The sequence below is a fragment of the Pristis pectinata genome, chromosome 24, assembly GCF_009764475.1.
Source record: "Pristis pectinata isolate sPriPec2 chromosome 24, sPriPec2.1.pri, whole genome shotgun sequence".
NCBI lineage: Eukaryota > Metazoa > Chordata > Chondrichthyes > Rhinopristiformes > Pristidae > Pristis > Pristis pectinata.
The window spans coordinates 17,577,058-17,597,447 of NC_067428.1; the positions used below are offsets into that span (position 1 = coordinate 17,577,058).

General features: G+C 48.0%; 2 protein-coding genes across 2 annotated transcripts in view; one reads left to right on the plus strand and one right to left on the minus strand.

Moving 5' to 3' along the window:
* Window positions 1-1,983: 1,983 nt before the first annotated feature.
* LOC127582726 (homer protein homolog 3-like) lies at window positions 1,984-15,993 on the minus strand. Its single transcript, XM_052038287.1, has 9 exons — window positions 15,984-15,993; window positions 15,438-15,628; window positions 14,616-14,747; window positions 14,141-14,248; window positions 9,465-9,607; window positions 7,206-7,362; window positions 5,199-5,309; window positions 4,654-4,734; window positions 1,984-4,259 (listed from the first exon to the last, which is right to left on the minus strand). The coding sequence occupies exons 1-9, from the start codon at window positions 15,991-15,993 to the stop codon at window positions 4,062-4,064; spliced, it is 1,131 nt and encodes a 376-aa protein (XP_051894247.1). The 3' UTR covers window positions 1,984-4,061.
* The window catches only part of LOC127582727 (probable ATP-dependent RNA helicase DDX49), a 5,916-nt gene continuing 1,517 nt past the window's right edge, over window positions 15,992-20,390 (plus strand). Inside the window, exon 1 of the mRNA XM_052038288.1 lies at window positions 15,992-15,998. Coding sequence (XP_051894248.1) covers window positions 15,992-15,998 — 7 coding nt within the window. The remainder of the gene's footprint in view (window positions 15,999-20,390) is intronic.

A 20,390-nucleotide genomic window follows, 5' to 3' on the forward strand; every position in this document is an offset into this window, starting at 1 on the left:
GAGTTAAAAGATTCATGTAAGTGGCAAACTTCAGAGTATCGGTGAAATGGATTCATTCGCTTTTCTGAATACCAACCCTTTAGCAGTGTGAGACAGCATTCAGCTGCTGCTGGTGCCTCAGGCACAGGCCAAGCAGGATATAGACATAAAAAACACACAGTGTGGGTTGGTGACTCACTACCATCCATTTAAACACTGTCACAAAGAGTTAAAATGACCCAAAGAGAGTTAGCAGGATTTTCAATGATAACACAATCCAAGCCAAAGCTCCACATTAAATGTCCTGCTGGAATCACTGGACAGAGAACAGAACCCAGGCCGATTTCCCCTCTCTCTCTAAGCCAGTGGTCACTGTGTATTGATCAGGAGCAAGAACCTTGGCTGACTTCCTCTTTCTCCCTCAGCCAAGGGGTCACTGGACATTGATCAGCACAGGAAATCTGGCAGATTTCCCCTTTCTCTCTGATCCAGGGTCACTGGATATAGATCAGGAGCAGGAACTCCGGCTGTTTTCCTCTTTCTCCTACCCAAGGGTCACAGACAGTGAACAAGGGCCGAAATCTAGCCAAGTTCCTTCCTCTCAAACCCTGGGGACTCGGGGCATTGATCAGCAGCAGGAACCCTAGCAATTTCTCCTCTGTCTAGCTTATGGACATGTAGGTAACCAAAATGCCTGCTCTCCCTCCAAATGAAGTCATTGTTGAGCTCGGTAAACATGACAAACTCATTGTAATTCTGTCCAAGTTCAGGATTAACTTTACAAGTTAATGTTTTCCGGTGGGGTTTAACCAGAGATAATGCCAATGTGACCACTGGCAGAAAAAGTCACTCAGCCATGACCATTTGTCACAGTCTGAGTAAATTCTGGCCCAATGCACAAACTCTCAGGGTTTCACATCTCATGCACTAGCCTCTGTGACTGCTAAACTTTCAGAACAACACAGCAAAAATACAGAAAGGTCCTGTCATGTAAACATATGGCTCACTTATAAGTAGTCAGATCTTAACTATGGCACAAACCTAACACTAAATTAGTTCTACGTAAGACTATAAATCTACCAGCGCTGCCTCCCAGTATCACCACCTACAAATGGGATTGCAGAACCTTTGGGGGTTAATTCATACCCTGCAACGCACAACCTGCACACAGTTAATAGCACCACCTAAACCTGTGATCTCTACGCTTAGAAATATATCACCGCTCCTTCATTATCAATGGGCTTAAATACCCAAACTCCCCATCTACAGCACCATGGGAGCACCTTCACCACATGGACTACAATGATGAAGAATGCAGCTCACCACCACCTTCCCAAGGGCAATTAAGGATGGGCAATAAATGTCAGCACTGCCTGTTTTATCCCTCTCAAGAATTAATAGAAAAATGCATCAGCTGCATGGAACACTGAAAACCTAGTTACTGAGGGATTTAAACCAACAGTTTGGTTCAGTCAGCAATGCCTGATACAGCAACACAATCCAAAATCCATGCAAATAGAGAGGATCCACACAAAGACTTTTAAAAGGCATTTCTTAGCAACATTAAAGCCCAATGGATTAACAGACAGTGTCAGTGTCAGAACAGATACTGAATTGGCTAAAGGACAGGAAGCTGTATAGTAGTGAGTAGCTATTTTTCAGATTCGAGATCAGTAACATTCCCAGGGGGACAGTTTAGAGAGTCACAGAAAGTTAAAGTACTAAACAGGCTCTTTGGCCCATCAAGTGCACACCCACCATCAATCACCCACATTTACTGATCGCCATTCTTTTCGACATGTATTAGTGATCTTACAGTGGGTACATGGGACATCCTTTCAAAGATTTGCAGATGAAGTAAAGCTTGAAGCATGGTGAACTGGAGGACGGCAACCAGACACATCAGGAGTCTAGTGAAAGAAATATGGCAGAGGAAATGTAATATGGAGAATTGTGAATTCATGTGTTTTGAAGGGAAGAATGAAGAAAGACAACATAAAGAAGTTGGAGAAACAGAGGAAACACAAATGTTTATACACAAATGTGTGAGGAAGCTTGGACATTGAAAAGTCTTTAACTATAAATGGCTGAGTACAAACACATAATAAACCATTTCCCAGACCCCAGCTGGAGGTCTGGGTCCATTTCCAGGCCCCATACTTTTGGAAGGAAGTCAAGGCCAAGTGGGGGTGGAGATTTACTGGAGTGGGCCCAGGGATTAAGGGCTCTAGTTATTTACTGAAGATGGAGAAGCATAGGGAGATCTTAGGGAGATTTTATTCAAAATCATGAAGCGCTTTGACGAAGTAAATAAGGAAAAAGTCCTTCTTGTGGGAAAAGGATCAATCAGTGGAGAAACATTTAATGTGATTGGCAAAGAATCCAAAGGCGCAAGAAATATTTCACTTTGCTGGTTGCTGGGATTTTTAATGCATTATCTAAGAGGGAAGTAGAAGCTAATTCACGAGGAAATTTTTAAAAGGGCTAAATGGGAAGAAAACTGCAAAATATTGAAGACATAACAGAAGAGGTTTTGGATAACTAAGAGACAGCAAAACCATGAGGCCCAGGTGCTTCATTCATGATCCTGCTCCGTGAAATGGCACATTATGTTAAAAACACAATCAGCCCACCACACCTGTGTAGCTGGGTATCTGTTGAAGAAAGAGCAACAGGGTAAGGCGTGTGGGTTATATCAAAATGTTGCAAGAAGGGTGTTTCAGTGTGATAATGAGATGTGACAGGCACATCAGATTGCTGTAGGAGATGACACATATAAGAGATTTACTGTATGTAGAGGGTATATCAGAGTGTAACAGTGAGGGGTGTGCACAGTATATCAGAGATTTACAGTCAGGTACATGCTGTGTATATCAGTTTAACAGCGAGGGGTGTGCAGTCTCTTTGAGAGTGTTACATTGAGGGGTCTATAGTCTGTATGAGAGTATTACAGTGAGGTGCATGCTGTGTATATTGGAGTGTTACAGGGAGGACTGTGCAGTGTATATCAGAGTGTTGCAATGAGGGTTATGCAGTGTGTATCAGAGTGTTACAGTGAGGAGTGTGCAGTGTATAGCAGAGTGTTACAGTGAGGAATTGCAGTGTATATCAGAGTGTTACAGTGAGGAGTGTGCAGTGTATATCAGAGTGTTACAATCAGGGTTATGCAGTGTGTATCAGAGTGTACTGGTGAGGGTTTTGCTGTTGTTGGTATATCAAAGTGTTACAATGGCATATGTCATAATGTCACATATAAGAATACAAGAAAGAGCAGGGGTTGGCCATTTGACCCCTGGACCCCACTCCGTCATTCAATAAGATCATTCTGATCCTTTACCTCATCTCCACTTTCCCATCCATCCTGCATGTCGTTAAATCCCCTCAGTGACCAAAACTCCACCAATCTCAGCTTCAATATTCATACAGACCAAGTCTCCAATCCCTCTGGAGTTGTGGATTCCAAAGATTCACACTGGAGTGATGAAAGTTCTGCTCATGACTGTTCCTAATGGCCAACTCTTCAACCTTAGCCCCTCAACTTTCCTCAGAACCTGTATCAGATAACCTCTCTTTCATCTAAAGACCTGCAAGCACAGGTCAATCTCTTGTCATCGGATAACCTCCTTTCCCCTGCAACGATCGTGAAGGGGAGAGGTGCTTCAAGCTGACATAAGGAGGATTTCAATAGTTCTTGAGGTCAGTAATAATCTCATGTGACTACCTAAAAGGGCAGAACAAGCAGATTCAAAAAGGAATTGGAGAATAGCCCAGGAAAAATTACAGGGACTTGGGATAGGTGGGTAATTAGGAGATGGGATGGAATTAGTGCAGGACTGAGAGTTGGTATTTAATTTTCCAGCAACTGGACTTGAATCAAATGTTTGTTTACAGGTTGGTGCTGATGCTTGGACACCACGCTTTCAGCTGGCTGAGCCCTGGGTGAACACCTGGTACTAGGAGTGAGGGAGCAGCAGGGACGGTGGTGGGGGTGTGGTGGTGATGGTGGGGGAGGGGGGAGTTAAATCGATTGGCAGGGAGCTGTGTGTCGGGAGGATCTAGGGATTGAGAATCAGCTACGCCATTCAGGATTTTTCCTCCTTCTCTGCGATTTTAGCCAGACCCTGACGCAAATCGTTCAGTTCGTACAGCTTAACGTCGAGGATATCCAGCAGTTTACGAGCGTCGCGCTGGACCCTCTCTCTGTCGTTCACGCAGTCCACCAGGGTCTGCTCTACATCCTGCAGCTGCTGCTCCAGCTCAGCGTTCCGGCCCTCCACCTCCTGAGAAAAGGTGGTCAAAGGTCAAATGGGAGGCAGAGTGTTGATGGGAGGGACCGGTTCCAGCGCCCACCAGAATCTCCTCAGACCGTACCACCCATCCCCAACACCCATGGCTTCCCAACCTCATTCAGCCCAATCCCCAGCCTTCATCCATACACTGTGCCCTACACGGTCTGCCCACTTCACGCTGAGACCAAAATCTTCGTCTGCCAGTCTAGCTCCGCGACCTCTGCCCCGTCCCCTTCACTCCTGCCTCAGCCTGTCACTGCCCATGTGTCTGCTCTCCCATTCCTTCTATATTGGCCCATTGTGCCCACCCCCCCATTACCCCCGCCCCTGTCCCTTTGCTTGCCCCTGCTCCTGCCCCATCACCCTGCATCGAAATGTCCCCTACCTGCAGTCGGAGCAGTGCCTCCTCCCGGTCACTTTCCAACTCATTCACATCAGATTTCTGGCTCCTCAATAACTGGATCTCCTGCAAGAAGCAAAACACTTGCTGAGAGTTCAGCAACATTCAGGGGCGATCACAACCCAGCAGCATAAACATCCCGTGGGATTCTGCACCGATCAGCACTTTCTCCCTGATCCCACAGCACAAGGTCTGAAGGCAGCCACACTGACAAGGTGCAAGCCAAAACAGTGTCCAACACAAGCCAGGACACGCGGCATGTATCACACACTAGGACATGCTCAATGTAGTCATGCACCAACACACATGAGAACATGCAGAGTACCATTACATGCAAAGGAACACGATGTCATCACACGCCAGGACACGCAATGTCGCATCACACGCCAGGACACGCGGTGTCCCGTCACACGCCAGGACACGTGGTGTCCCGTCACACGCCAGGACACGTGGTGTCCCGTCACACGCCAGGACACGCGACGCTGCACGTTGCCGAGTTGCAGTTGGTGCCCCAAGTTTCCCCACATTACCTCCTCTTTCTCCTTTAACAATGTCTCGAGTTCCTCCACTGATTGGCTGAGGTCTGTGTTCTGAGATGCAACTGTCACGTTCTCCGCACCCTGTGACTCGAGCTCAATGACCTGGTGGCAGACAGCAGGGAGTGTGAACGTAAGAACACAGGAAAATAGCAGCAGGAGTAGGCCACTCGGCCCCTCAAGCCTGCCCCAACACACAATATAATCACAGCTGATCTTCCCCAGGCTCATCTCCTCTTCTGTGCCAGTTCCCAATAGCCCTCAATATCCTGACCTTTCAAAACATTATCTGCCTCCTTTTTAAATACTCCCGATGATCCAACCTCCACAACTCTCTGGGGTAGAGAATACCAGAGATTCAGCATCCTCTGTGAGAAGAGGTTCCTAGTTTTAAATGACCATCCCCTTTTCTTGCAACTGTGTCCCCTCAGTTGAGCTTCTCGCACTAGTGGACCCTTCTCGACATCTACTCTGCCCTGCCCCAAGACCTCAAATGTTTGAGCACATTCCCTGTTCTCCTAAACTCCAAACAATTTAGGCCTGATTTCTTCAGCTACTCATGAAGGATAGTCTGCCTTCTGATTTGTCTTACCAAAGTGCATAATCTAACACTTTCCCACATTAAACTCCATTCTCCAGGTTTTTACCCACTCACACAAGCTGCCTGTACCCTGTTGGAGTCCTAATCGTCATCTCGACAACCTAGTTTCATGCCATTGGCAAACTTGGATACTTCACATTCTGCCCCTTCCTCCAGGTCATTAATATAAAGTGCAAGTTATTGAGGGACACATTAATATAAATCGTAATTACTTGTGGAGAGAGGCAAGAAAAGGACTGGGGAGAGGGTAGTGGTGGTGTGAGTGAGTGAGAAGGCTGTGAGAAGACAGAGGGAAGTGAGTGAAGGGAGAGAGGGAGGAGGCAGAAGGGAGGGCAGAAGTGGAGGAGGGCAGGGAATAGAGAGAGGTGGGGTGAAAGGGGCGAGGATGGGGAAGTAGGAAATAGGGTGGAGTTAACAGAGAAAGAGAAGGTGAGGAGGAGGAGAGAGGGCAGGAGAAGAGCAGAGAAGGGGAAAGGCTGAGCAAGAAAGAGATAGAGGATTGAGAGGGAGTAGAGGAGGAGGTGAAGTGAGAAAGGAATGGGGGCAGGAGTGGAATTGAAAGGAAAATGATAGTGAACTGCTCTGCCCTGGGAATTTTTTATGAATTCATTTTTTTTTTAAGAAGTTGGTTGGTGCTGGCAAGGCCAATATTTATTGCCGTCTCCTAATTGCCTTTGAACTTGGTTACCTGCTGGACAATTTCAGAGTCTCCACGTTGGTGGCTCCCGAGTCACACAAAGACCAGGCAGGGTAAGGACAGCAGATCTCATGCACCAGATGGAGCTTTACAACAATCTGGTAGTTTTATAGTCATCATTATTAATGACCGTTTTATTTCAAATTCCAGATAATTCCCTGAATTGAAGCCTCACAAAGTTCCATGGTGAGATTTGAAAGCGGGTCTCTGGATTGTTAGTCCAAGCCTCCGGGTTACTAATTTAACCACAGAACCACCACACTGCTGACCTGTGCTGAAGTACGTTGTACCATCACGTGTCAGCAGCACTCCTACTGTTCAGGGTGCGGGGTGACGGGGGGAGGGGTGGGGGCGGGAAGTTCAGTGCTGGGGGTCAGTGTGACACTGGGGTGGGGGTGGGGAATGGGATCTCTTCAGTGATGGGCTGGATGTGAGTTCAATTCCCGCTCCATTTATGGGGAGAGTGGGGCTGCCCTGGAGACAAACCCAGTCCCGCCCCCTGCCCCAGCACTGCTGCTGCCCCTCAGCTCCAGCCCGTTCCCCTCTACCACCCAACCTTGTCCTCTGTCATCTCTTCACCTCCATCCCCAGCTCCTCATAACTCCCTCCCCTCCCACTCTCCTGATTCCATCTCCCCCAAGTCAGACTCTTTCTCCAACCCCACCCCCCCCCATACTCCCCCCTCCCATTCCCAGTCTCTCACCCGGTCCCGCAGTTTCTCCGCCTCCTCTTTATAGGCAGCCAGTTGTTTCTTCCACTGTTCGACCGTGATGTTTGATTCGTGTAGCGCCTGCACCAGCTTCCCATTACTCTCCTGCAGTGCGAGTAACTCCAGCTCCCACTGCGGCTCGCCGATGGACCTGGGGAAAGACCGAGGGAGAGGGAGTGAACAAGAGAGGGAGGAGTGAGAGTGAGAATTAGTGAGCGAGCCAAGAGAGGGAGCAAGAAAGAGTGGAAGTGACAGCATGTGCGAGAGAGAGGAAGTAAGAGAGAGGGGGTGAGAGCAAAAGAAAGGAGGAGAGCTAGAGGAGAGACGGCAAAGAGAGAGAACAACCGAGAACGAGAGAGTGAGTGGGAGTGAACAAGAGAGGGTGAGGGAGAGAGAGAGCCGGGGGTGGGGGGGGGGGGGGGGGGGGAAGAGAGTGAGAGAGAGGGTGACCAAACAGAGAGGAGCAGGAGAAAGTGAGCAGAGAGTGTAAGCAGGAGATAATGCAAGAGAGTATGAGAGTGAGAGAGAGCAAGTGGGGGCAAAAGAGATGGAGAGAGAGAGAGAGAGTGGGAGATTAAATGAGAAAGGAGGGAGGATGAATGTGCGGGTGAGGGCTGAATAGGAAGTGCAAGGAGGAGAGGAAGTAAGTTAATTTATGGATTCTTATAATGTCCTTGAGCTGAGTGGCCTTGCTGGCCTTTTCAGAGGACTAACCATGTTATTCCAGGTCTGGAGATTCAAATACACGAGACTGGTTAAGGACAACAGATTTCCTTTCCAACCAGACACTTTTTTATACAATAGAACAGTAGTTTTATGGTTGTAATTCCTGTTGTTAGCCTTGTCATTCCAGAAGTTATTTAACTAACTGAATTTAAGTTCCCCAGCTGTTCTGATAGGATTTGAACATGCACCTCTGGATCACGTCTACGCCTTCTCTCTCATTCTCTCCTCCCACCATTTCTCAAAGTTTTTCCAGCTCCCTTCTCCAACTGTCTGAACCACTAATCCAGTAATGCCACCATGTGCAGTGCACGAGACAGGGAATGGAAGGAGTGGGCAAGGGAGAGGGAGGGAGAGTGTGTGAAAGAGAGTGGAAGGAAATAGAAGGGAGATAGAGAGAGAAAGATTGTCGAAGCGAGACTGGCAAAGTGAGGGTTTGAGAGTGAGAAAAGGAACGAGGTTAAGGGAGAGTCAGAGGGAGAAGATCAGTGTAAGGGGTGAGAGAGCAAGTTAGAGAGCGTTGTATAGAGGAAAAGAGTGAGTCAGACAAGACAAAAGGGGATAAGAGAGAGTGAGAGTGCAGAGAGTGAGAGTTTTGGATAGAGTGATTGAAAGAAAAGGTGGAAGAGAGGGGAGAGAGTGTGAAGGAGTTGACAGTGAAAACGAGTGAAGTAGAGGAGGAGGGAGATGGGTGTGGAGGAGGAAGAGAAGCAGCAGCCAAGAAACACTGAACAAGGGGATAAATCCTGAGACTGGTGTAACTGAAATCAAACTCTGCCAGGACGAAACTGCCCAAGATCAACAAACACAAGTGCTGAGTAACATCATGTGGATGTATAATCAATCACTCAAGAATCACAAATAGGAGAATAAGTTGTAGCAGGTCCTGCACGCACTGACTCTCACTGGTTACGGGCCACACACACACTGACTCTCACTGGGGTCACACACAGAATCACTCCCAATGGAGGTATGGGTTGCACAGACATAATGTCTCACTGGGGTATGGATCCCACGAAATGACTCCCTCTCTCACACATACACACACTCATTCACTCACTGGGGTCTGCGTCCCACACACAGACACTGACTCTCATTGGAGTACAGGTCTCACACACACACATTTTCTCTCTCTCTCTCTCTCTCTCTCTCGCATTGGGGTGTGGGTTGATTGCATCTCCATTCCTGAGCCTTGGGCACTGACTCAGTCCTGGTGCTGGTTGAGTCTATAAATGTAGACCCTTCTCATTGCGCCTCAGTACCACGACACAGGAAGGCATTTACCCAGCGAGTCTCCCACACTGGCAGAGTAGTCGTGTTTTCCAGGAGGAATGTGAGCAAAAATTTCAGAACTGCACGATGATGTAATCTATGACATCACCGTGAACAGGATTTCCCGTTGCAGCTGTTTCTTCTCCATGGGATCAGCTGACAGGATGCGAGACAACATATGGTCAGTAGGACTGGGGTAAAAAACAACCCCAGAGAGTGGATCCCAACAGGGGTTATTTTTTGCGACTGGGAACTTACCCCTGGGAGAAGAGAGACTTGATCCGAGCGCTGTCCAGCATCATTTCTCCATCACAGCTCTCCGAATGGTACAGTTTTGGAACACCGCTCCCATTTGCACTGGCCAGCTGCAGTGGTGGGGAATTAAGATCGATGGACAAATCCTACAACCGGGGAGCAGAGATTCAGTAAATCTAATGTTCAGAGGGTGGAAAAGGAGAGAAAGAGGATCCTGACCACAGGGACAGACGCCAGACTCAACAAAATAATGGAACTCCTATTCCTGAAATAAAGAAGCTTCTAATCTTGGGGACAAAGGCACTCCTGATCCCGGTGAAGGGCTCCTGATCCCAGGAATGAAGGGGCTCCTGATCCCGGTGGTGAAGGGGCTCCTCATCCCAGGAGAAAAGGGGCTCCCAATCTCAGGAATGAGGGGGCTCCTGATCCTGGGAGTGAAGAGGCTCTTAATCCCGTGAATAAAGGGGCTCCTGATCTTGGGAATGAGGAGGTCTCCTGATCCCGGGAATGAGGGGGGGCTCCTGATCCCAGGAGTGAGGGGGCTCCTGATCCCAGGAACAAAGGGGCTCCCGATCCCACAATGAAGGGGCTCCCGATCCCACAATGAAGGGGCTCCTGATTCTGGGGATAAGAAGATAGTTGTTCAAATGGAAAAGATTTTTTGCAGAAAGGCAGTGTTTGAGGAGACTGGGAAAAGAAAGAGAGAGTCTGAGAGAGAGGGCTAGCTAAACAGAAAGAGAAGGAGAAGAATACAGGGATGAGAGGGGTGAGAGGAAGAGACTCAGACAAAAGCATTGCTTGAAAGAGGTAAAGATCTACAGAAAAGAGGCCAAACTCCAGTAAACAAAGAAGCAATGAAAGGCAAGTAGGAAAATGAGAGATAATGTGATAGAAAGAGAAACTGTGAGTGAGAGACAGGCTTGGACAGAGAGAAAGAGCCAGCAGGAAGGAGAGAGCAACTGAGTATCTGATGTTGCAAACAGATGTGTCAGTCTGTCAGAGCTGGAACTATTTGTGTGACACCAGCCCCTCCCCCAGCAGCTCTATTATTCAGGGTCAGCAGATTACCGAGCACTGCTCTGTGTCACTGTGGGCAGGGAAGGGAGGGGAAGCCAGACAGAGAGGGTGCAGGAGTTGTCATGGAAGAGGACCAAGATAGGGTGCTAAATTCACTGAGGGATCCACATGTAAGACATATTGAACTAAGATACGTGCTGATAAATATTTTTCTTTCTGCATGAAGGCACATTGATTTAAGGAGTCAGAGCAGGTCCCTGACGAATGCAATGTACCTTGGGGACAGACGGGCCCAGGTGCGACAGCTGCTGGTCCCTCTCGCTGATCTGTTAGTGAGGTCAATTCCAGTGGGAAAAGTCCAGGCACTGGCTTAACATGATCACCTTATCAGAAATAAGATATCCCCAGAGAGCCTTTTTGCTTTACTTTGTATCTAGCCCACAATATCCCTGCCCTGAGAGTGCTTCATGAATCAGTGTAGAACGAGCTTCACTCTGTATCTAATTAGAATCACAGGGTCATACAGCATGGAAACAGGCCATTCGGCCCAGCATGTTCATACTAACCAGTGGCCACCCATTCATGTTAATAACATCTTCCATCACTTGGCCCATAGCCTTAAATGTCTAGGTAATTCAAGTGCTCACCTCAACACCTCTTAAACGTTGTCAGTGAATCTGCTTCCACGACTATCCCTGGCAGTGCACGTTAGGTACCCACCACTTTCTGGGTAATAAAGGTCCCCCTCAAATCCTCTCTCAGTCTGTTACCCTAACTACAGTCGTATTCACCTTTCATAAGGGGAAAGGTTTCCTGCAGTCTACCCTATTTATACCCCTCATAATTTTATATACCTCAGTCATGTACCCTCCTCCCCTGCGGGGAGAACAGACCTAGCCTCTCCAGTCTCTCCTCACAACTAAAACGCTCCATCCATCAATTAATTTCATTCTCAATGGCAGGATTTGTTTTCAAATTCCCTCAACCCCACATTCACACTGCACCAATACTTGACGTAATTCATGTAAGTCAGAGTACAGGGAAAGACCAAAACTGGTCTCCACTCTCTCTGCTTTGACGAGCTTGGAATAACAGCACAACTGCAGGTTCAGCCAACCAAAGCCAAAGAGGTCCAGGACCTCAGCCAAGCACAACCGCTGCTCTGTACCAGGTGTCCTCATCTCAGTGTGACAGCACTCAGCGGCAAGGTTCATTCCACACTCCTCTTTATCCACGCAGTTTCAAGTACCTTCGGCTTACTGAGACCCTAAGGACCTACTCCGAACTGTCCCGGTCCTGCAAGTGATTGATGGGAGAGTACAGAGGGAGTTTTACTCTGCCCAAAACTTTCCTTCTACCTTTTTTTTGGATTCGCAAGCTCTTTTTGTTTTATTGTTTTTAAAATAACCAGTAAAACGTCTAAAAAAAAAAGTCTTGAAATGTTATCCCCTGGTGTCTGGGATGTATTCCAGCCTCTGCAGTCCCCACTGTTCCTGGAAGGCCTCCAGCTATCCAGTGGACACTGCACGTTCCCTTTGCAGGGATACCTAGAAATGAATGCACCCTCAGGAGAGGGGCAGGCAGTCAGCACAGACAGACCCACTGATGGCCCACTGCCTGGACCCGTGAAAGGCCACCCTGGCCAGACCCAGAAGAGGCCCTGCCTCATAAGTGTTTGACGGGCCTGCGTAGAGGGAGCTCTTCTCTGTATTTACCCATGCTGTCCTGCCGTGGGTGTGTTCGGCAGGTGAGTGTGGAGGGATCGTTACTCTCAACCTAACTCAGAATGCCCAATGATTAGAATTCCATTAAATTCCAATGGATGACAGCATACTGATTCTGCTCACTCTCTAAGGTAAAAGATCAGATTATTTTTGGGTCTTGTCCTACATTGCTGACTAGCGGAAGATGAATTAATCGTGGGGCTGAAGATTGTTGCAACAGCTGATTCATGTAAATAATTCCCTGACCTACTAAATCCCAGCTTCAGCTACAGTTATTCACAGAAACAAGAGCAGCCACTAAGTGGTCCATTCTCTGCCATTCCCCCACCAGACTATCCACACAACTCTCCAACTTCTGGCCAATCCGGCAGGCACGGTAGTGTAGCGGTTAGCGTAACGCTTTACAGTGCCAGCGACCCGGGTTCAATTCCAGCTGCTGTCTGTAAGGAGTTTGTACGTTCTCCCTGTGTCTGCGTGGGTTTCCTCCAGGTGCTCCGGTTTCCTCCCACATTCCAAAGATGTACGGGTTAGGAAGTTGTGGGTATGCTATGTTGGCGCCGGAAGCGTGGCGACACTTGCAGGCTGCCCCCAGAACACTCTATGCAAAAGATGCATTTCACTGTGTGTTTCAATGTACATGTGACTAATAAAGAAATCTTATCTTATCTTTCTCCCCCATTACCTGGTTACCCCCTCCCTCTACTGCCCCTACCAAACCACTCCCTTTCAGGAGCTCTCCCTCTTACTCATTCTCCCTCATGGCCTCTCTCAACTGATCACCCACTTGGTCAGAAAAATCACAGGTTCAACAGGAGGGCGACACAGTGGCACAGCTAGTAGAGGTGTAGCCTCACAGTACCAGTGTCCTGGGTTCAATCCTGACCTCCGGTGCTGCCTGCGCGCAACTTGCACCTTCTCCCTGTGACCGTGTGGGTTTCCTCCAGGGTCTCTGGTTTCCTCCCAGAGCCTAAGACTTGCTGGTGGGTTAATTGGCCGTTCTAAATTGCTCCTAGTGTGTAGGTGAGTGGTAAATCCTGGGGAAAGCTGATGGAGATGGGGGGAGAATAAAGTGGGTGGCTGGTGGTAAGTGCGGACTCAGTGAACTGAAGGGCCCGTTTCTGTGCCGTAAGATTCCACCACGCTGTGAGTCTATGAAGCATCAAGCCTGCGCAGTCGCAATGGGCGAGTGTGGGCCAAGGTAAATGCTACAACATTTTGGGGGAGGTTATTGAGAAGCTTAGGACCCACTGACCACAGAGGACTGAAAAAAATTAGGAAACACTTGGGAGGTGATCATGCACCAGAGAACTGGATGTACACTCCGGTCTATATGCCAGGGGAGGAAGATCTATAGACGTGTATTTTCTACTGGGGTATTGGTATTGGTTTATTATTGTCACTTATACCAAGGTACAGTGGAAAAACTTGTCTTGCATACCGATCGTACAGGTCAATTCATTACACAGTGCAGTTACATTGGGTTAGTACAGAGTGCATTGATGTAGTACAGGTAAAAACAATAACAGTACAGAGTAAAGTGTCACAGCTACAGAGAAAGTGCAGTGCAATAAGGTGCAAGGTCACAACAAGGTAGATCGTGAGTTCAGAGTCCATCTATGGACATGCACTGGGGAAGTAGATTAATTAATGCCAAGGAAGATGGATTTCCAACCCAAGGGGAGGGATTATGTACTGGGGAAAGTTTTTTTATGCACCAGGGTTATTCCAAGGAGATTGCAAGTTACAGTCTGGGAAATGGATTTACACACTGTCAGGGGGATTTTACATACCGGAGGAGTTGTATTTATATACAGGAGATTGGATTAACGTGCTGGGGGTTTGGATTTACACACTGGGTGTGGATTCATGAGCTGTGGGGGTTTTGATTTTGCTGTGGGTGCAGGGTTAACCTGCCAATCGTTGAATTGGAGCTGTTACCTGAGGGGCTGCAATCTCCAGTGCTGGGTTTGTCAGTTCTGTTTTATCCTGGGATTTCTCTCTTGCCAGACGAGCTGCTTCCTTCACCTCTTGAAACCTCTCTGCAAACTTCAACAAGGCACAAAGATCAGAACTCACAGTCAGAATCATGTCTCTGGTTCTGAACACCCCTTTTGTCTCATCTCATCGCAGCCCCTTCCCCATCTCCCCTACCCACCAATCCCTGCTCCCACCTCCTTTTCCTCACTACCCTCCACCCTCCCCTCACCTCCTCCTAACCCAACATTTCAAATCCAGCTCCCTCCCTTGAACCTCCCCAACCATGCCTTCAGTCTCCAGTCCAGTTACCTCTCCAGCTCCCAGCAGTCAATGCCTGGGATGTCTAGTTCCATCTGCTGTTCTCCATCTCTGGGACCCAGTCCCCTACTGTGGCTTCTCAGTCACAAACACTACCCTGCTATAACTGGCCAGGTACCTGTGCAAGCTGCTGCTCAGAGTTGAAGCCCAGACCATAGACTGTGTTGGCTCGACTGTCAGCCCACTGCCCAAATTTCTGCGAGGTTTTGGTGAAAGTCATGTTGGGTGTGATGGTGCTATTGATAATCGCCTGAAAACAAAACCACTCATTAATTCTTGGTGCCAGCAAATCCATGACAGGCAAATTCTGTTCACCAAAGCCAAATGGTCTCAGTGTTCTGATTAATCAGTCAGCCAAGATGAAAGCACGTATATGAATGACTACAAAGCATGTGTGAACCATTTGTGCCGAGTGAGATTGTTTGTGAAGTATATGTAATCTGTTCTCCATGTATAGTATCAAGATAGTGTTGTGTGCATTTGTCTGATTGTAGAAAGTATGCAAGTCAATTGCAAAGTCTATGCAGTCATTTGTGGTGTGTACATGGTCTGAATGGTGTGGGTATAGTCTGGTTACAGTGTGTATACAGTCCAGTCGCAGTGTACACACGCACACCAGTCGCAGTGTAATGCAGTCTGGTGGCAGTGTACACATAGTCCCGTTGCAGCATGTTCAGTCCAGTGGCAGCATGTTTGCAGTCCAACTGCACTGTATACACAGTCTGATTGCAGCACATACAAAACTTGCAATGTGTATGCATCCCACTAATAGTATGTACACAGTCCAGTGGCTGCACATACACCGTCCAGTGGCAGTGTGCACGCGTGCTTTGTGATCTGACTGCAGTGTGTTTGTGAGACTCCTGGGCACAGTGTCTTCCTGTCCTCCAGGGTCAGTGTGTTTCTCTTTCCTCAGTCCCTTTCCCCGCCCCTGGGTTACCTTGGTGCCTCCGACACTAATGATCCGGTAAACATTGCGGGTGCTGTCGTAAAAGAAGGAGACGGTAACAGCATGCTTGCTGGCCGGGATCCAGTTTCGTTTGGTCGTTGGGTCGATTTGGAAAACGTGGGCTCGAGCACTAAAAATCGGCTGTTCCCTGCAACAGGAAACAAGGGGGGGGGGGTCAAACGCTGGCCACAACCCCGTCCACACCCCCAAAACCAACCCATCTCCAGAAATCCATACCCAGGACCATCATAGGTGCCCGAAAAACAGCTACTTCTCACTCCTGAGGCCACATGGTGGGGTATGGCTTCCTACAGCACACCAGATCTACTGTAAAAGACCAGATAGATTTTTACAAGCTGTCAGTCACATAGTTAACACTGCAACACCAATCTAATTAACTGAATTTAAAATCCCCAGCTAATTTTGTGAGATTCAAACTCAGGTCTCTGTTTCATTAGTTCAATTTCTGGATTACAAGAACGTAACCACTGTAACGACTATGAGCACTGATGTTCAGTCTGTAGAGGTGCATGGTACCTGGCACCATGGCACGTAAACCAGCCTCCCTCTATTGAATCCGTCTATTTTTCCCGCTGCCTCGGGAAAGCAGCCAACATCATCAAGGACCCTCCCACCCTGGCCATTCTTTCTTCTCACTCCTCCCGTCGGGCAGAAGACACAAAAGCTTGATAAAACATACCACCAGGCTCAAGGACAGCTTCTATCCCACTGTTATGAGACTCTTGAACTGTCCTCTTTTACGCTAAAAGATTCACTCTTAATCTCCCAATCTACCTTGTCAAGGTCCTTGCACCTTATTTGTCTACCTGCACTGCACTGTCTCTGTAACTGTAACACTACATTCTGCATTGTTTTCCTTTTTATTACCTCAAAGTACTTATCTGTGGAATGATCTGTCTAGATGGCACACAAACAGAAGTTTTTCACTGTTTCTCAGAGCATGTGACAATAATAAACCGTTTCCAATCGCAATTCCTCACCCAAGTACCTGCTCCATATACATCTGGGAAGGTCTCTAACCATCCAACATTCTTAAACCACAGCCAGGGCAGGGATGTCTTCTTCTTGGGAAATGGTTACATCCCTGTTCAATTATTCAGTTCAGTTCAGCGCTCAGAGTGACAGATGCTCATCAACAGGAATCAGACAAGGTCAGAACAGGAGCAGGACAATGAACTCCCAACCCTCACCCATACACCTGCTTCCACAGCTTTGCTGAGAAAAAGTATCATCCAGAGTGACAGAGACAGATGGATGAAGACAGATTGGGAGAGGGAGAGAGAGGGGGGGGAGAGAGGGGGGGGGGGGGAGGGGGAGAGAGGGGGGGGAGGGGGAGAGAGGGGGGGGGGAGGGGGAGAGAGGGGGGGAGGGGGGAGAGAGGGGGGGGGAGGGGGAGAGAGGGGGGGGAGGGGGAGAGAGGGGGGGGAGGGGGAGAGAGGGGGGGAGGGGGAGAGAGGGGAAGAGAGGGGAGAGGGGAAGAGAGGGGAGAGGGGAAGAGAGGGGAGAGGGGAAGAGAGGGGAGAGGGGAAGAGAGGGGAGAGGGGAAGAGAGGGGAGAGGGGGATGGGGGAGAGAGTGGGAGAGAGCGGGGACAAAGAGGCAGAGACATGTACACAGACATTCTGTTGGCAGGTGATTACAGTCAGGTCTCTCCCCCAGCCATTTGTGCTTCTGTGTTTTGACCAGTCACTGACAGTTCCTGAGACAGAGCCTGGAGTTGGATTAGTCTTGTTGGGAGAGAAATCTCCGCAATTCAACTCTCGGTCCCTCCATTGGCCTACCGAGTAACCCAGAACCAGTGAACCGCTGCTGTACATAGCAAACACCACAGAAAAACACAGCATTGCCCCAACTCCCCTGGCTGTTTCATAAGAATTAATGAGGAAATATCCCCAAGGACAGTGCTGGAGTCATTAAACCAGTGATGCCGTTCCCAGTGGAACAGCTCATTTTTCTGATTGGAGGTTACAATTAATTGGAAAGGACGATCCTGGCATGTGGAAAAATATGGGAGAAGTAAATGTACAACCCTCTCCCCACAAGAACCCCTCGTCTGTGGGGGCCGATGGAGGAGGGCTTACTCCTCCCTTCCATGGGAGGGAACAGGTGCTGAGGGTGAATCAGCCCAAGTCCCCTACTCTGAACAAAGGTCCAGTTCACGGTTGCCATTATAACTATGACTCAGTTCAGGTATTCCTACTCTGGTCAGTGTTAGACTCAGGGCTCTGCACCACTGCATTGGGGTCCAGTAGCCTCTCCAGACTTAAGAGTCCACCAGAGGATGCCCCTTCCTCTTGCTCCTCTCGCTGATGCTGGGTGACAAAGGGAGGAGGACTCACTCTTTTGCCAACACTCTAATCCTGGTAATGTAAGGGGGCAATCAGGGGTTTAATACTCTCAGCTGCTTCAGAGAAGTATATACGAGGGAGAAAGGAATAGAAGGAAACAGTGACAGGGTGAGGAGGAAGAGGGATAGAAGGACACTGACATGCAGCAGAAGCTTGGCTTGTGAGGGGCTGAAGGTCCTGCTTCTATGCTAAAAATTCCCTCTCCCCCTCTCCTGCCAATTCTTCCAGAGTTTCTTAATTTGGTTTCCAATTTTGCACAATTGTGAAGGGTTAATCCACAATCGCCATGGCACATATAAACCCAACTCAAACCAGGAGGATGGACAGGGAATGGATGATCTGCAGTTGTGGATCTGGGATCAAAAGGAACCAGGGGTTGGGACTGTGGATAAACTAAGGTTGAGGGGCTGGATGGTGTAAGGTTGGTTGGGGGGAGGTGGGTGGCATTGATAATTTGTTTTTTCTCCCCCAAACATGAGGGAAGAAAATACTCAACAAATCAGAACACAGCAGGAACAGAGCTTGGCCCTTCACCATCTCAAGCCAGCTTGGCTACCCAATAAAATCATGGCTAGTCTGGTCCTGGGCTGAATTCCACACTCCTCTTCCCCAGAACCCATGGCTCTTGTAAACACCAAAAATCTGCCTGACTCACCCTAAAAGCGAGAGTCACAGGCCCTCAGATTGAAGGCCTGTGAGCAGTGGTGTGCTGCAGGGATCAGTGCTGGGTCCATTGTCGTTTGTCATATATATTAACAGTTTGGAAGACAATGTTGTTAACATGGTTAGAAAGTTTGTGGAAGACACCAAAATTGGTGGTGTGGTGGACAATGAAGAGGATTATCTATGTTCACAAAGGTATTTAGACCAACTTAGGAAGTGGGCCAGAGAATGGCAATTGGAATTTAATTCAGACAAGTGCAAGGTATTGCACTTTGGTAAGTTAAACCAGGGCAGGACTTACACAGGAAATGGTATGGCCCTAGTGAGTGTTGTAGAACAGGACAACCCAAGGTAGAGGTGTATAGTTCCCCGAAAGTGGAGACATGGGTTGGCAGGGTGGCGTAAAAGATATATGTCATGCTTGCATTTATCGGTCAGGGCACTAAGTACAAGGGTTGGGACGAAAAGTTATAGGTGTACAAGATATTGGTGAGACCACACTTGGAAGACTGTACAGTTCTGGTCAGCTGAGTATGGGAAGGATGTCATTAAGCTGGGAAGGATGTCATTAAGCTGGAAAGGGTGCAGCAAACATTCACAAGGATGTTACCAGGACTGAAGGGCTTGAACTATAAGGAGAAACTGGATAAGCTGGGACTTTTTTTCCCCTGGAGTATAGGAGGCTGAGGTTTATAAAATCGTGAGGGGCATAGATAAGGTGGATGGTCACAGTCCTTTTCCCAGGAGAGGGGAATCTAAAACTAGAGGGCATAGGTTTAAGGTGAGAGGGGAAAGATTTAAAAGGGATTTGAGGGGCAACTTCTTCCACACAGAGGGTGGTGCATATATGGAACAAGCTGTCAGAGGAGGTGGTAGAGACAGGTACAATCATAACATTTAAAAGGCATTTTACAGGTACGTGGATAGGAAAGGTTTAGATGGACATGGGCCAAACGCGGGGAAATGGGACTAGCTCAAGTAGACACTTGGTTGGTATGGACCAGTTGGGCCGAAGAGCCCATTTCTGTGCTGTATAACTCTATGACTCTAAAACAATGACTCTGCTTCCACAGCTCTCTGCGGGATGGAATTCCAAAGACTCCCAGTCACAGAGTTGTACAGCACGGAAAAAAGCCCTTCAGCCCATTTGTGTCCATGCAAACCAAGATGTACATTCAAGCTAATCCCATTTCCCAGCTCTCAGCCCATATGCCTCTAAATTCTTGTCATCCATATACCTGTGCACAGACTTCTTAAATACATCTAATGTACCTGCCTCAACCACTTCCTCTGGCAGCTGGTTCCATAGATCTACCACCCACTCTGTAAAAAAAATTGCTCCTCAGGTTCTTATGAAACCTTTCACCTCTAACCTTAAAACTACCTCCTCTAGTTTTCAATTCCCCAGAAAAAAGACCACTCACCCTATCTATCCCCCTCATGATTTTATATATCTCTATGAGATCACCCCTCAGTCTCCTACGCTCGCACAGCCTGTCTAACCTCTCCTTATAACTCAACCTCTCCCTCGAGTCCTGGCAACATCCTTGTAAATCTTTTTTGCACTCTTTCCAGTTTAATCACATCTTTCCAATAACAGAGTGACCAAAACTGAACACAATACATCTTGTACAATCACAACATAGCCTCCCAAATTCTATATTCGATGCCGTAACTGATGAAGGCCAGCATGTCAAAAGCCTTCTTCTCTGCCCTGTCTACCTGTGACTCCACTTTAAAGGAACTATGCACCTGTACTCCAAGGTCCCTCTGTTCTACAACAATACCCAGGGCCCTTCCGTTCAATGTAAAAGTCCTACCTTGATTTGTTCTTCCAAAATGTAACACTTTGCGCTTATCTAAATTAAATTACATTCACCATTCCTCAACCACTTACCCAGCTGATCAAGATC